General features: G+C 43.1%; 1 protein-coding gene across 2 annotated transcripts in view; it reads right to left on the bottom strand.

The window, feature by feature from the left end:
* Positions 1-17,398, bottom strand: part of USP24 (ubiquitin specific peptidase 24) — an 87,539-nt gene that overhangs the window by 49,294 nt on the left and 20,847 nt on the right. For both annotated transcript variants that reach the window (XM_077276241.1, XM_077276242.1), the window contains exons 2-7: positions 5,520-5,685; positions 4,296-4,363; positions 3,623-3,766; positions 3,392-3,514; positions 673-708; positions 327-392 (exon numbers count right to left, since the gene is read on the bottom strand). In XM_077276241.1, coding sequence (XP_077132356.1) covers positions 327-392; positions 673-708; positions 3,392-3,514; positions 3,623-3,766; positions 4,296-4,363; positions 5,520-5,685 — 603 coding nt within the window. The remainder of the gene's footprint in view (positions 1-326; positions 393-672; positions 709-3,391; positions 3,515-3,622; positions 3,767-4,295; positions 4,364-5,519; positions 5,686-17,398) is intronic.

The raw sequence follows: 17,398 nt of genomic DNA, 5'->3' as shown, positions 1-17,398 counted from the left end.
AAGGGGCCTTAATCTGCAAAATTTAAAAGGGGTCATTTCCATTAAAAGACTTGACAATGAGCAGCCGGTCACAGCAGCAATATGAAGAGGCCTGTAATACACGATGGCCGGTGGAGCTTTCAACAATGGCAGATACAGAGGGATCCAGAGATTGTTGCATTGTAACACACCCTGGGTCAGGTCAGGGCAAGAGTTCACTGTCAGCAAGCAGAGATTTTTTTTTTTTTTTAAAAAGGTGATAAACTGATCTGTAAGAAAATATGGACTGAATGGCCCCTTCCCTCCATGAAAAAAAAAAAGAAAAAAAAAAAAAAAAAAGGATTTACCGCAAGTTCTATTTGTTCCGAGTTCAGTTTCGTCTGAATCGCCGTTAAACCACCAAGTTCTCCAAACTGCAGAAACAAGAGAGGCAGGACACACAATTATCAATACTGGTCTATAGCAATTATTACTCCAAGCATGCACCCCACATCAGGGGACAACTCTCACTCCCATTCCCAGATGGCGTCCTCAAAAACAAATCTTGGTCTGTGACTAATGTTCCCATAAGCAGCCATTATTACGGATGCTGACAGATCTACAGATGGGAACTGCACTGATAGAACTAAAGATAAGATTCTCCATTAAATAACTGATGTTTCAGTATCAGGACCCAAATTCTCCACTACTTACCCTGTTCACGAGGTCCACCAGCCAACCGTGCGGTTCCTGTGAAAGGAACAAGGGAGTAGAAATAATGGAAAAGCTCTAGAAATTACAAGAAACGATATCAGCTCAATGCACGTGATGTAGCTAGTGCCAGGTGCTGTAAATGCATGGCACAAGGATGGAGCAGGCACAGGGGCTGTAATTACTCGTTTTGTTATACACAGGTTATTTCCTTGGTGTGCATTGGAACAACACAAAATAGAACAGAAAAAAAGGCAAATTGGGCAAAATTGTTGGCACCTTTCCAAAACAACTTTGTTTCAAGCATGTGATGCTCGTTTAAACTGACCTGTGGCAAGTAACAGGTGTGGGCAATATGAAAAGCACACCAGAAACCAGATAAAAAGGGGAGAAGTCGACTCAATTTTTGCATTGTGTGTGCCACACTAAACATGGAGAACAGAAAGAGGAAAAGAGAACTGAGGACTTGAGAACCAAAATTGTTGAAAAATATCAACAATCTCAAGATAAGTTCATCTCCAGAGATCTAGACGTTCCTTTGTCCATGGTGCGGAACATAATCAAGAAGCTGGCAAACCATGGCACTGTAGCTAATCTCTCTGGACATGGACGGCAGAGAGAAATTTATGAAACGTTACAACGCAGGATAGTCTGAATGGTAGATAAGCAGCCCCAATCAAGTTCCAAAGAAATTCACCCTGTCCTGCTTGCTCAGGGCGGATCAGTGTCAGCACTAAATCTATCCACATTTGCACTACAGCAGAAGATCCAAGAGGACCACACTGCTGACACAGACACAAAAAAGCTAGACTGCAGTTTGCCAAAATGTACGTAAGCCAAAACCCCTCTGGGAAAGCATCTTGTGGACAGATGAGACCCAGATAGAACCTTTTGGTAAAGCACAGGATTCTATTGTCATGGGAAAATTGAATGAGGTCTACAAAGAAAAGAATAGAGTACCTACAGTCAAATATGGCGGAGGTTCAAAGATGTTTTGCAGCCTCTGGCACTGGGCGTCTTGTCTGTGTGCAAAGCATCATGAAATCTGAAGATTACCAAAGGATTTTGGGTCGCACTGTAGTGCTTAGTGTCAGAAAGCTGGGTTTGTGTCCTAGGTCATGGGTCTTCCAGCAGGACAATGACCACAAACATACTTCAAGAAACACCAAAAAGAAGAGTGGTTTAAAATTCCAGTTGAAAGGTGTAAGAAGCTTGTTTATGGTTATAGGAAATTACTGATTGCAGTTAATTATTGCAAACGGTGTGCAACCAAATATTAAGCTGAAGGTGCCAATAATTTTGTCTCGACAATTTTTGGAGTTGTGTGTGAAATTATGTCCAATTTGACTTTCGCTCTGTTTTTTTGTGGTGTTCCAATACACACAAAAGAAATAAACGTGTAGCAAAACATGGGTAATTGCAATAATTTTCTGGGAAAAATACTTATAATTTCTGGAACAATTTAAAGGGTGCCAACACTTTCAGCCATGATTGTATATACCCCCGAGTCTCTGCGGCTATGGCCGATATTAGAGCTAACTTCCGTCCATGCCGTTTAACCCTTCAGATGGGTTCACTAGTGGCATCTAAATGGATAAACTAATAGGGTCTCAGTCACCCCCCTGCAAAGTGATAAAGGGTTGCCAATGGTTTCAAAATGGCAGAGCCCTCAGCTTTGCCTTCAGTATACACTGAAAAGACCCTGTGGTGGCATAATATGCTGTAAAAAAAGGAGCACTGTGGCCAATTCGCACTGTCAAGTTCTCTAATATGACCAAAAAGTGTAAAGGCCCCGTCTCACATAGCGAGATCGCTAGCGAGATCGCTGCTGAGTCACAAGTTTTGTGACGCAACAGCGACCTCAGTAGCGATCTCGCTATGTGTGACACGTAGCAGCGACCAGGCCCCTGCTGTGAGATCGCTGGTCGTGTCGGAATGGCCTGGACCTTTTTTTGGTCGTTGAGGTCCCGCTGACATCGCTGAATCGGTGTGTGTGACACCGATCCAGCGATGTCTTCACTGGTAACCAGGGTAAACATCGGGTTACTAAGCGCAGGGCCGCGCTTAGTAACCCGATGTTTACCCTGGTTACCAGCGTAAATGTAAAAAAAAAAAAACACTACATACTCACCATCTGATGTCCGTCAGGTCCCTTGCCGTCTGCTTCCTGCTCTGACTGAGATCCGGCCGTACAGTGAGAGCACAGCACAGCAGTGACGTCACCGCTGCGCTCTGCTCTCACTGTACGGCGGCTCAGTCAGAGCAGGAAGCAGACGGCAAGGGACCTGACGGACACCGAAAGGCGAGTATGTACTGTTTGGTTTTTTTGGTAACCAGGGTAAACATCGGGTTACTAAGCGCGGCCCTGCGCTTAGTAACCCGATGTTTACCCTGGTTACCCGGGTGCTGCAGGGGGACTTCGGCATCGTTGAAGACAGTTTCAACGATGCCGAAGTCGTTCCCCTGATCGTTGGTCGCTGGAGAGAGCTGTCTGTGTGACAGCTCCCCAGCGACCACACAGCGACTTACCAACGATCACGGCCAGGTCGTATCGCTGGTCGTGATCCTTGGTAAATCGCTATGTGAGACGGGGCCTTTAAGAAAAGGATAAAAAAGGAAACAAAGGTTGAAGAAAATTGTTCAAATACACAAGATTTTTTATTCTCCTAAAATATAAATAAAAAAAAAATGTATTCTCAGTTTTTATGTAAAGTATTTTCACCTTTTGCAGAGCGCTGGGAGGTGAAACTGCATATGTGTTTCCTTCCCCAAAGACATCGGCCCAATTCTTCTGACACATTTTCATCCGATTCTTGAAATGATATTCATTGTCGGGGTTAAAGGCCTGAAAACACAAAAAGTACAAAATATCCAGGACCACCAATGCAGGACGGCGACTTCTAGTCGCACCACAAGAGGTGAAATCTTGTGGAAGGCGAGGAACTCTAGCTACCATAGTGAGGACGCCAAGGAGACCAGTGGGGATGGGATCCTGCTTGATTCGTTCCGCCACTAGATCCACCAGCAGCATCAGCATGTTGTAGATTCCCTCGTGGATCTCAGTGCCCCATTTGTGGACGGCGCTGGACGTCAGCAGCTGCAGGAAACCATACCAGAAGCGTGTCAGTGCGACAGCTGGAGCCGCCAGAACCACGATTTTGCATATTTTTATTCCTTGAAGGGGAAAGGCACGGCCTATGTGCACTACAGGGGCATATGGACGCCATAGACAGAGGTCCTCTGACTGTATAACCACTGCTAGGATGAGCTTAATTTCTGGGGGATTCAAAAGACACTGCGCAATGCCGCACGAGCCGCCGATGCCCAGGGTCTGATGAAGTGCCACCATCTATAGCAATATACAGTTCTAGGACTTTCTGGATTATCCCGTGCCAAGTTAAAGGGTAGTGCACCCAGGCGCTGCAGCTAAGCTCCTACTGAACCACGACGAGACCCCGAAACAGCTCATTAATCCCTTTAAAGGAATTTTACATGATATTAATCCAATGCAGACAGCAAAACAAGAAAAAAACAAACAAACTGCTGACTGTCAAATCCCGATAGCTTCTGGTTGCAAGAAAGTGACGCTTTCTAAGGAATTCAAGGAATAGATTTCTCCATTTTACCTTCTTGAAAGCTTCCGGCATGCATCTCTCCATAAACCTTTTGCAGTTTTCATCAGAATCGGACAGACCTGTCAAAAGGAGAAAAGAGCGTCAGTCACTAAGACTTGTAATCAAGTGGGGAAAACATCTCATTGTGAAAGGAGCAAGTGGCTGAAAACAAGTAATCTAGATTGAAAGGTGTTGTCCAGGACTGTTTTTTCTTTATTTTTTACTATAATCCTAAAAACTAACAGGCAGGTGGCTGTTAACAGAGGCAACTACCTGCCTGTTCTATCCAGCGCCAGCTCAGAGCGGTCACCAACTGATTCTGCCGACGATGCAGGTGCTCCGCGTCTACAGAGCAGCTGTTCTTCAAGGCTGTGCTATCGACAGGGCGTTACTACTGGCATCATGGTGACTACTGGCATCATGGTGATTGACAGCTGGCTCCCCGCAGTTAGGCAGTGGGGAGCCAGGTGTCAAACAGGATGACGTCGGCGGTCACACCTCATCAACAATGCCGGTGCTGTCGACGCGATGCCAGCGGCAGCCGCTGAATCGCCGGTGGAGCAGTCTGTGACTGCACTGTGCCGACAGAGATCGGCACAACAGGCAGGTAGTTAGCAACTACAAACTACCTGTTGGTTCTTAAGCCTATAGTACAAAAAAAAAAAATTAAATAGTCTTGAATAACCACTTTAATGGATTTTTTCAGCCTTGGAGCATTTTCCAGCAGAAGCCGCTTCAAAGAAATGACTTTTTTCCCCCCACCAGGTATTTTTCAAAATCTGAAGTGGGGGGTAAAAAGGCCCAAAAGACTAAAGACTGAACATATGAACTCCAAAGTGTTTTTTAAATAGCAATGCATTGAAAGACTTTCAAGTGTCATTTTGGGCGATTTTTATGATTCTTTTTGGAGCAGACCCCCGTGTGCACATTCTCTTAGAGAGTACAGCTACACAGGACTGATGCATTAACATTTAGCAGTGTAAAAACAGCACAACATTATGCAGAATTTTGCTATGGAAATTTTGCCGTGCAAATCCAAAGCAGTAATTGACAAGATGACGGATTAAAAAAAAAAAAGAATAAAAAATCCATTTGCAGGTGTTTTTTTTCACAGTGTGTGAGGATATAATTTAGTAAAATCTCATCTATGATGCAGAAACTGAAACAAGCTGCAGATTTTCCACCAGGACTATATATATATTTACTAAGGTCCTGATCAAAAAGGGGTTAACGTACCAAGTTTTGCCAGGTACGTGGAGGCTATCAAGCACTTTCCCAGGGACTCCTCTCTCTTGTAGGGGATGGACCAGTGGTCCGTCAGCACCCGGCTCTCAAGTTCATACAGGTTTGTGGTTGGGAATTCGATGCCGTCTCCGGAGCAGTTTCCATTCTCGTCGTTTTTCTAAAATGAAGATGAAATTAAGAAAAACTAAAAATGCTAATACCGCACGTGCTGATATATGCAACAACTTTAGCTTCTAATTTATGGAGCAAGAGTCAATTTCCCATGGTACTGTATTTCTATTTAAGGCTCTGACACTTTGTAACAAGCCCCGAACCTGTAGGATAATCGCCTCTCTATAAGGCTACAGTCACACACCACAGACCAGCCGCAGGTCTCCTGAAGTTTGGGTCATTGCAGTCTGAACGTGTGAACGCAGCCTTGCCAAGAACGTTTCTATTCACTGACAGCAATCAGACACAGCACAGATTGTCAAATATAAAGTCTACAAGAAAGCTCAGAAATGTCCATGTCACGAGACGGAGGGTGCAGCCAGTGTCCAGTGTCACATGAGCGGAGGGCTTTCAGGGTTTTGGCAGGGCGCAGAGTTGGCACAAGGTTTATTCTAGGCCAGCGGCACAGAGGAGCTTTGTCATGGGCAGAGCGATGGGAAAGGAGATTCAGAGATGGTCACAGCTTATAGGAGGCACAATGCTTGTAGCGACCCTCCGGGCAGAGGACCAAATTTAACATCTGATAGGGTATTAAGGAGCAATTAAGCTTGGGGTCTTCCTTTTTCCAACCTACCAATATACTGTTTTAGAGCCCCCCCTTACTGCCTAAAATAGCCAATGGACACATGCCGGAACAAGGAATGGAGCAGTCTTATGTATGGGGGCCTCCCGACTCTCCCCCAACAGGTGATGTCGTGGAAAAGACAAATCCAGCATGATATTTCCTTTAGGAGATAATTAGTTGTCGGAAAAGTCTGACAGTCGCCATCTCAGAAGACACGGGAGTCCTTGGCCGAGCAGAGGGTTCCTACGTAGGCAGATCTGGCATTCAGGGATCTGGGAAAGCTGGGTACAACCCCCAATCATACTGCTGGTGGTCCAGCTTTCCCAACAGATAAAACTAAGAAGTGTCCGAACAGAAATTTTACCAACTTGACAAGTGAAAAGTTGGGTGCTAAACAAAGTTCCTTCTCAGCGTCTGCAGACCCCAAGCCTGCAGTGGAGAGAAAAGAGAACGTAGCCCCCTTCATAACGGCAAAAGAGGACTCATCGGTGTGTTATATATCTATTTCTAGGGGTCCCTTATCTGCACGGGGGGACGGGAGGAAGCTTGAGTGCATCAGATAAAAGTGCGCCCATTATTATTTGCGGAGCTGACATCCGCTAATCTGCACTGTTCTTCTGGTCACTTGCTGCGAGGATTAGCTGATGTCTTATTTACACAGGGTCCATTGATGAATTCAGCAGCGTGGCCCCCCGCCATCCCCACAGCTGGAGGAACAGTGGCAGCGTGAGAACTCGCCAAGCCGCAGCCGTGCAGCGCAGACGGGGCGCCGGTCACAAAGCCCATAGTTTGTGTGATCATCCAGGAAGTCCGGTGACTCTCCCCGATGTAACTCACAGGCGACAAAGTAGAAAACAAAATAAGATTTTTTCAAGGTAAAAGAAAAACAAAAAACTGTATGTGACAAAACCACAAAGATGATCAGCGCATTTATCCCAGCGGTGTATAAGGGCACCAGAATTTCTATCTCCGGGCATATGGACACCACAGGTTGGGTGCAGATGCCAGAAATGTGGCAAAAGTTCACTTCTGCTGGACCACCAGGGGTCTCGGTCCTGCTGCTGTAATATGGACGGAAATCAGGACACAACAATTTTACTAAATACAGAGAAAGGGAACGTTCAAGAAGGTCATATTTTTGATTCGAGCGTCCGTTTTTTTTTTTTTTACTTCTAGTGAGAACGTAGCACAATGGCGAGAAAAGGGGGCAGGGGCTGATTTCCTTCTCCAATAAATCACCAGCAACCATGTACCAGAAAAACACCACAGGCAACATGGGAGGCGTCATTAAAAGGGCCCACATTCAGCAACCCGAGAATAAGCTAGAAGCATCTGCTGAAATCAACTGGCTAATACCAAACTTCATTATAAGTATTGTGCAAACTGGACAATCCCTTTAACACAATGTAATTGCTGGGCTGTGTGGCTGTGACCCGTCCCCTGTTTGCTTTGGATCGTTTGGCAGCACTTCGCGCTGCGGCCGTTATTAAGTGGTGACGATTACACAATGTTCCGAAGAAGTTTCATTTCGTCTTTGTGATAAAGATTTCTCATTAGTGGGAGATGACATTACCAGGAGGGGAGATTACTGCGGACGTAGACAGAGAGGGAGGAAAAGCACAACCCAAAGGGAAAGGCTGAGCCCGAGCCAGTAATTACAGAGCAGTCAAGCAGATGGGTCTGGGCCACACTTCACTCATTTAAGAGGAGAAAGCCACCTGTTTTCCAGAGCTGCACTCACTATTCTGCTGGTGCAGTCACTGTGTACATACATTACATTACTGATCCTGAGTTACATCCTGTATTATACTCCAGAGCTGCACTCACTATTCTGCTGGTGCAGTCACTGTGTACATACATTACATTACTGATCCTCAGTTACATCCTGTATTATACTCCAGAGCTGCACTCACTATTCTGCTGGTGCAGTCACTGTGTACATACATTACAATACTGATCCTGTACTGATCGTGAGTTACATCCTGTATTATTCTCCAGAGCTGCACTCACTATTCTGCTGGTGCAATCACTATGTACATACATTACAATACTGATCCTGTACTGATCGTGAGTTACATCCTGTATTATTCTCCAGAGCTGCACTCACTATTCTGCTGGTGCAGTCACTGTGTACATACATTACAATACTGATCCTGTACTGATCGTGAGTTACATCCTGTATTATTCTCCAGAGCTGCACTCACTATTCTGCTGGTGCAGTCACTGTGTACATACATTACAATACTGATCCTGTACTGATCGTGAGTTACATCCTGTATTATACTCCAGAGCTGCACTCACTATTCTGCTGGTAGTCACTGTATACATACATTACATTACTGATCCTGAGTTACATCCTGTATTATACTCCAGAGCTGCACTCACTATTCTGCTGGTGCAGTCACTGTGTACATACATTACTGATCCTGAGGTACATCCTGTATTATACTCCAGAGCTGCACTCACTATTCTGCTGGTGCAGTCACTGTGTACATTATAATTATTATCAGTACTAGTATACGCTTCCTCTGCTTTATATAGTACTAGCTGTACTACCCGGCTTCGCCCGGGGTAATAACTGCTGTTAGCAAAATAGAATGTGTTAACAAAAATTTATTCTGCACAAAAAATACCACAAAACAAATAGATAGAAATGTAATTATTAAAAGGCAAAAACTAAGCTAATAGAAGCATTTTACAACATATATTTCAACACCAGAGATATTCCACACAGATTTAACTAAATTGGCCAAGTAATGTGAAGTAATCTACTACTTATTCGAGAGCCTTTTGATAAACGACATTCTTAGTTTTTCCTTCAGGTGCAAAGACAAACAGATTTTTGGCTGTTCCAACTCTTGAACAGGCCACAAAGTTGACCATGAGAAAAGCATGGAGATTGTAAATCTAAGCTAGCTGAAGAGCCCAGCGTTGCCTGGGCATAGTAAATATCTGTGGTTAGTTATAGCACCTCACTTCTCTTATTTTCCCATCACGCCTCTCATTTTCCCCATCACATCTTTCATTTTCCCCCTCACATCTCTCATTTTCTCCCTCACACCTTTCATTTTCCCCCTCACTCCTCTCATTCCCCCCTAACACTTGTCATTTCGACCTCACATCTGTCATTTTCCGATCACTCCACTATTTTCCCTCACTCCTCTCATTTTGCACTCACACCTTTTCATTTTCACCTCACACCTCTCATTTTCACCTCAGTATATACATGTTTGTCATCTCCCTTATATATAGTATACACCTGTATGTCATCTCCTGTATATAGTATATACCTGTATGTCATCTCCCCTGTATATAGTATATACCTGCTGTGTGTCATCTCCCCTGTATATAGTATATACCTGTATGTCATCTCCTCCTATATATAGTATATACCTGTATGTAATCTCCTCCTGTATATAGTATATACCTGTGTGTCATCTCACCTATATATAGTATATATCTGTGTGTCATCTCCTCCTGTATATAGTATATACCTGTATGTCATCTCCTCCTATACATAGCATATACCTGTATGTCATCTCCTCCTGTATATACTATATACCTGTAGGTAATCTGCTCCTGTATATAGTATATACCTGTGTGTCATCTCCTTCTGTATATAGTATATACCTGTATGTCATCTCCTCCTGTATGTAGTATGTACCTGTGTGTCATCTCCCCTGTATATAGTATATATCTGTATGTCATCTCCTCCTGTATTAGACCTCGTTCACACGTTATTTGCTCAGTATTTTTACCTCAGTATTTGTAAGCTAAATTGGCAGCCTGATGAATCCCCAGCCAACAGTAAGCCCACCCCCTGGCAGTATATATTAGCTCACACATACACATAATAGACTGGTCATGTGACTGACAGCTGCCGGATTCCTATATGGTACATTTGTTGCTCTTGTAGTTTGTCTGCTTATTAATCAGATTTTTATTTTTGAAGGATAATACCAGACTTGTGTGTGTTTTAGGGCGAGTTTCGTGTGTCAAGTTGTGTGTGTTGAGTTGCGTGTGGCGACATGCATGTAGCGACTTTTGTGAGATGAGTTTTGTGTGGCGACATGCGTGTAGCAACTTTTTGTGTGTCGAGTTGCATGTGACAGGTTAGTGTAGCAAATTGTGTGCAGCAAGTTTTGCGCATGGCGAGTTTTATGTGTGGTGCCTTTTGAGTATGTGCAAGTTTTGTGTGAGGCAACTTTTGCATGTGTCGCAACTTTTGTGCATGTGGCAATTTTTCCGCGTGTGCAAGTTTTGCGTGTTTTCCATGAGGTGAGTTTTGCACGTGTGGTGAGTTTTGCATGTGGAGAGTTTTGCGCGTGGAGAGTTTTGCGCGTGGAGAGTTTTGCGCGTGGAGAGTTTTGAGCGGCGACTTTTGTGTTTCGACTTTTATGTGGCGAGGTTGGTGTATGTGTGGTGAAATGTGCACTGAGGGTGGTATATGTGTTCGAGCACGTGGTAGTGTGTGGCGCATTTTGTGTGTGTGTACATATCCCCGTGGTGGTGTGGTGATTATCCCATGTCGGGGCCCCACCTTAGCAACTGTACGGTATATACTCTTTGGCGCCATCGCTCTCATTCTTTAAGTCCTCATTGTTCACATCTGGCAGCTGTTAATTTGCCTCCAACACTTTTCCTTTCATTTTTTCCCCATTATGTAGATAGGGGCAAAATTGTTTGGTGAATTGGAAAGCGCGGGGTTAAAATTTCACCTCACAACATAGCCTATGACGCTCTCTGGGTCCAGACGTGTGACTGTGCAAAATTTTGTGGCTGTAGCTGCGACGGTTCAGATGCCAATCCCGGACATACACACATACATACATACATACATACATACACACATTCAGCTTTATATATTAGATATGGTTCCCTCCTATGCGTTTCTAAACTAACACGACTTTCTATTATACAGAACAGGAAGTCTGCGGTAAAGATGCTTTGTCCACAACTCCAGCTACGGAAACATGAACATCGGGACACTCAGCTACTGGCACTTTTCATTTACACAAAGCCAATAATAGGAGAATAAAAAAAAAAAAAAAAAAAAACACTATAGGGCCAGCTCATCAAACATCCTGGATTATCAGAGTGCCAAACTATTGGAATATTTTACTAATCATAGTGGGATTAGGTTTTACATATCTGACGAGTGCTGCAGACTGACCAGTTCTAGCTGAGACAATACCAGTATTGGCTTCCTGGCTCCTGGAAAATCAGGTTTGACTCCTGCAATCTGCTGCTTTCAAGACTGAAACCTTGCACCTAGTCTGTGGGAAAATCACCCTGGTCCTGTCTCATTTATCACCTGCAAGACATCGCTCCAAACCTAACACCTTTCAGTAATATGGAGCTGACCCATCAATAAGCAAAAGGGCAGGAGGATGCATCGCTCATGCGAGAATGGAAATACAGGCATCTCCAGTGAGTAGGAGGTGAGCTGTGACATCATCTATTGTGAATGGTGGATCCTGTGTAATCTACTGTATATAGAGGTGTTATCAGTCATTATACAGGAGGAGGTGAGCTGTGACATCACCTATTGTGAATGGTGGATCCTGTGTAATCTGCTGTATATAGAGGTGTTATCAGTCATTGTACAGGAGGAGGTGAGCTGTGACATCAACTATTGCGAATGGTGGATCCTGTGTTATCTACTGTATATAGAAGTGTTATCAGTCATACAGGAGGAGGAGGTGAGCTGTGACATCACCTATTGTGAATGGTGGACCCTGTGTTATCTACTGTATATAGAGGTGTTATCAGTCATTGTACAGGAGGAGGAGGTGAGCTGTGACATCACATATTGTGAATGGTGGATCCTGTGTTATCTACTGTATATAGAGGTGTTATCAACCATCAGAATCCTGTCTGTGATGATAATGAAACTCCAAAAAAGTAATGTATAGAATATGGAGTTTAAGTCTAGTATTAGGGTTTGTGTAGAAAGTGCAAGATTTCTGATTTTATCTGTAATATAAATTGGGATATGACAATCTGAACAAGATTGACACAACTTCAAAACAAATTTTACCTAGAAGCTGATTTAATCAATAAGTCATTTTCTGATGGCACTTACGGTGCAAAATGAAACTTCCATTTCACTATGTGAATTTGATCGTCTTCTCTTAGACCCCATTTACACTCACCTGTGGACACTATATACTTTGATGTGTATTCTGTGTATGGAGCGATACACTGACTCTATACTGAGATATTCTCTGCGTGCCAACAGAGAACTTGTCTAAGGCAGCCGGGGTCCCTTTAACTGATCCTCGCTCTTCAGATCACATAGCAAAAAATAAAATTGTGGAAGCCGTGGGCTTGTGACAGACTTCTGTACAAAGGGAGAGAAGAGGGGGCTCATGTTTCACCCCCAACGCTTCGACAAAACGCGGGGAGCTAACAAAGGCGTAATTAGCTTCTGCTTCAGAGATGATGTTGCTTCTGTTAATTAACAAAGTCTGAGAAGTGGAGATTAGGGAATTATTTCATTACACAGAGCGCAGCTATGTACGATGGCAACACATCGCTGCTCCACCGTAGATTATTATGTCATGCTGCAGACGGCTGGGCATGAAGATGAATCAGATCTCAGGAGAGACGACCAATACGGGGATGTAGTGGTAGTAAAAGTAACACCATCCACTGCACATATCCAGAGCTGCACTCAGTATTCTGCTGGTGCAGTCACTGTGTACATGCATTACATTACTTATCCTGAGTTACATCCTGTATTATACTCCAGAGCTGCACTCACTATTCTGCTGGTGCAGTCACTGTGTACATACATTACTGATCCTGAGTTACCTCCTGTATTATACTCCAGAGCTGCACTCAGTATTCTGCTGGTGCAGTCACTGTGTACATACATTACATTACTTATCCTGAGTTACATCCTGTATTATACTCCAGAGCTGCACTCACTATTCTGCTGGTGCAGTCACTGTGTACATACATTACTGATCCTGTACTGATCCAGAGTTACATCCTGTATTATACCCCAGAGCTGCACTTACTATTCTGCTAATGGAGTCAGTGTGTATATACATTACTTTATTGTGTGAATTCAAAAGTACAGCCTTTATTATACTGCAGAGCTGAATTTACAAGTCAGATGTAATAGGTAAAATCTATTATTACCTGCATGTTCTCTTTCTTATGTTTTCACCACGCATGGTACAGTCATCTCACAATTTATGAGTTTAAAGCCCTGCTGCTGCATTTGGCCTTCCATTCCCTACTACTGAAAATGAACATGTAGGGACTGCTAGGAGACAAACTCAGAAATCTGCAGAACTATGAATACAGCTCTGTAATATTGGTTTGTACAAGGAAAGTAATGCACAAGTAGATAATTCTGTATGTAAACAGGAAAAGCCCAGTAGCAGCTGCAGGCTTTGTTATCATGTATGTGATGAGGAACACCAGCAGTGCCTGACCAAGCCCAAGGATTTATACTGGATCCGGCGGGTGCAGTCAACGTGTCCTTTGATTTGACAGAGAGAAAAAAAAAAAAGTAGCATGCGTGCGGTGATATTTTTCCTGTCAAAAGCATCAGAATCTGCGATGTAAGCTCCTAGCGACGTCTCCCACACAGAAGTAATCGCAGGCTAACGTGACTTTCCATCCGCATTTGTGAGACGAGCCTCGTGCAATGATCTGCAGGATGTGACCTTGCAGCTGATTGCTGGGACTGTAATGCATTCTATGTTTACCGGCATTTACTGGTCTATGCAGAAAGCTGGAGACCCTGAACGTGTCCACACAAGTGCACCGGACTAATACAAAGTGCAGAACTCGCCGCTCCACACGGCAATTAGTGGGGGATTTGTGTTAGAATATTTAGCCAGATTTACATACTTTCTATAGAGTCATATTACCCAGAAAACAGAATACTATTGTTTTACAGGAAAAATAAAACATTTCAACACTCCTGTTCATGCACTGGTTTTCTTTGTTCTTATTGGAATGTGCACATTGTAGATTCAGACTGAAAGCAAAACAAGAAAACAAGAGGTATGGAAAAAAGGAGTAAAGAGACATGTGTGAAACAAACCAAAATACGTGTTACACCTTAGATTCCTCAGAGTACCCCCATTTTACTCTGCTTTACACCCCCGTGGCAGCTTCATTAGCTCATCACCTGGAACGGCTTCCAATATATGCCTCACCAAGAGCTCACTTGTGGAATCATCTGCAGTGGTGGCGACCATCCTGTGTGTTTTGCAGAGGCAGTGTTGGTGCGCAGCTTCATACAGTGTTGAGCTCTATCCATCATCTGTTCTACGCCACAATATGGCAAGAACCTCTCAACAAAGAAAAACTTCAGTCCATCAGTACTTGATTAGACATGAAGGTCATTCAACACGGTAAGTTGCTAGAAACTTGAAGATATCCTCAAGTGCAGTCATGAAAACCCCCGATTGCTAAGATGAAACTAGTTCTCTTGAGGACCAAGGAAAGGAAGACCAAGAATGACTTCTGCTGCAGAGGATAAGTTCATCAATTACCAGCCTCAGAAAATGCAAATAGACAGCACCTCAGATAACAGCCATCATAAATGTTGCTCGGGCATCAAGGTGCAGACACATGCCAGCATCAGCACTCCCAAAAGACAGTGGGAAGCAGGGTGGATAAAAATCAATGTTTAAAAAAAAAAAATAAAAATCTGATTTTTTTTATTTAAATCGGATTTTTTTTTTAATAAACTGCTTTTTGAGGAAAATATTTCACCATCCAAAGGTTCTTCCATCATGAGATAAAGCTGAGTTGTTTAACTCAGTAGAATAAAGGCTGTATATGTGTAACATTCACAATGCCATGCTCTTCCAGAGGTTTCTGTAGGATTAGTGGGCAGTTTCTCTCCTATATTATCACAGACGCTCGCTTTACTTACGCAGTTCTCAAAACTGAATTTGACTCCGCAGAGGTCCCAGCCTCTTCTTCATGGCAAAAATGTTACAACATGAACAGAGTTGAGAAAAAGACCTTAATCCTATTGTTCTACAAACCTATGAATACAGAATCAACCCCTTCAGTGCCAAGTCCAAGAAGTTAGACAATATGTTTCTGATTGTTTGGAGTGGAATAGATCTGCACAACACAAGAAGAATGTGAATCTAAGTGTGAGGAGGAGGAAGGGCAAGCAGACAAGAAAATGAAAGTGAAACTTTGAGCACAATACTGCAGCATAGCCACAGACAGACAAGTCTGGATCTGTTTGTGTGTACGATCTGAGGTTTATTACATTATTTCCTTATAATGGCAGCAGGCCGTAAAAGAGACCCAGTTTGGGAATATTTTAATGAAGCTCCTTCGCCTATCGGTAAGGCAGGCATGCGTGCAAAATGCAAACGATGCAACAAAGAGATGCAAGGCCTGGTGGCGCGAATGAGGCAACATCATAAGAAGTGCGGTGATGAAGATGACCAAAGAAACACTTCTGAACAGGCAGGATCTTCAGGTTGGTAAACATTTTTATTGAATCCTATTTGTAAAGACTGAACAGTCATGTGTGAGAAAAATCATATTTCTTATTATTACTGCATGTTACTGTCATTTGGTACAGTTATGAAGAAAAACAAATATTCCTTTTGGGGCAGGGGCAGTGATGTGTTGTGTACAATAAGCAGAAATTGTATAAACAATAAAATAACAGCATTGACTTTTTTTTGTTTAGGGGAATTCATGGATTCTGGAAACTATCCACCTCCAAGATCACCATCATCCTGTTCTACAGTTTCAGAGTTATCCATCCAGGATAGTGCTTCATTAGCAGCAGCATCATCATCAGACACCCACAGCCACATATCACCAACACCCAAAAGGAAGAAAAAACCTTTACCTCCTGGAACCACCATAGATAGGTTTGTGACAAGAACTAGCAGATTAGAAAAAGAGTTGATTGATGAAAAAATTGCCCAGTTTATTTATGCAACGAACTCTTCTTTCCATCTGACTGAGAACCCACATTTCATTAATATGGTTCAGTCACTGAGACCAGGATACAGTCCACCCAGCAGAGCTGATGTTGCAGGGAAACTGCTGGATCAAGTGTATGACAGAGAAATGGAGCAATGTGCAACAGCTCTGGAGGGTAAAATTGTTAACCTAAGTATTGATGGGTGGAGTAATGTCCACAATGATCCTATTGTATGTGCTTGTATAACAACAGAAGAAGGTAAAGTCTTCCTTGCACAAACAACTGATACGTCAGGAAATGCACACACAGCAGAATACTTACAAGAAGTGGCAGTAAAAGCTATAACGACATGTGAACAAAAATTCAAATATCTAGTACGCAGTTTGGTCACTGACAATGCTGCAAACGTATCCAAGATGAGAAGAGATTTAGAAGAGCAGGGAGGGAATACAAAGCTGCTAATAACATATGGTTGCACTGCTCATTTGCTGCACCTCTTAGCCAAAGACTTAAGTGTTCCAGAAATAAAGGCTAATGTTGTTGAAATTGCTAAATACTTCCGTAATAATCATTTTGCTGCAGCAGCTCTGAAAAGGATGGGTGGAACCAAGCTAACGCTCCCACAAGATGTTAGATGGAACTCTGTGGTGGACTGTTTTGAGCAGTATATCAAAAACTGGCCTATTCTGATGACACTTTGTGAAGAAAATCGAGATAAAATAGATGGCACTGTCACGGCCAAAATCCTCAACATTGGGCTTAAGAGAAATGTTGAACATATGCTGAGCTTCCTGAAACCCATCTCTCAAGCTTTAAACAAAATACAGAAAAATAGCTGTTTTATTGCGGATGCTGTTGAAATTTGGAAGGAACTGAGTGAACACTTAAAAACAGAACTACACATGGACAGAATTAAATTACAAGCAGTAAACAAACGAATGGGACAAGCACTGACTCCAGCTCATTTTTTGGCAAATATTGTCAATATCCAATATCAGGGTCAAAACCTAAGTGCTGAGGAAGAGGAGTTAGCTATGACATGGGTATCCAGCAATCATCCATCTTTAATGCCAACTATAATAAACTTCAGAGCTAAGGGGGAACCACTCAAGAAATATATGTTTGCTGAAGATATTTTAAGGAAGGTCACACCAGTAAACTGGT

This window comes from Ranitomeya variabilis, chromosome 8 (assembly GCF_051348905.1).
Source record: "Ranitomeya variabilis isolate aRanVar5 chromosome 8, aRanVar5.hap1, whole genome shotgun sequence".
NCBI classification, from domain to species: domain Eukaryota; kingdom Metazoa; phylum Chordata; class Amphibia; order Anura; family Dendrobatidae; genus Ranitomeya; species Ranitomeya variabilis.
The sequence above is the reverse complement of the archived record's forward strand: the minus strand, read 5'-3'. Positions and strand labels throughout refer to the sequence as shown.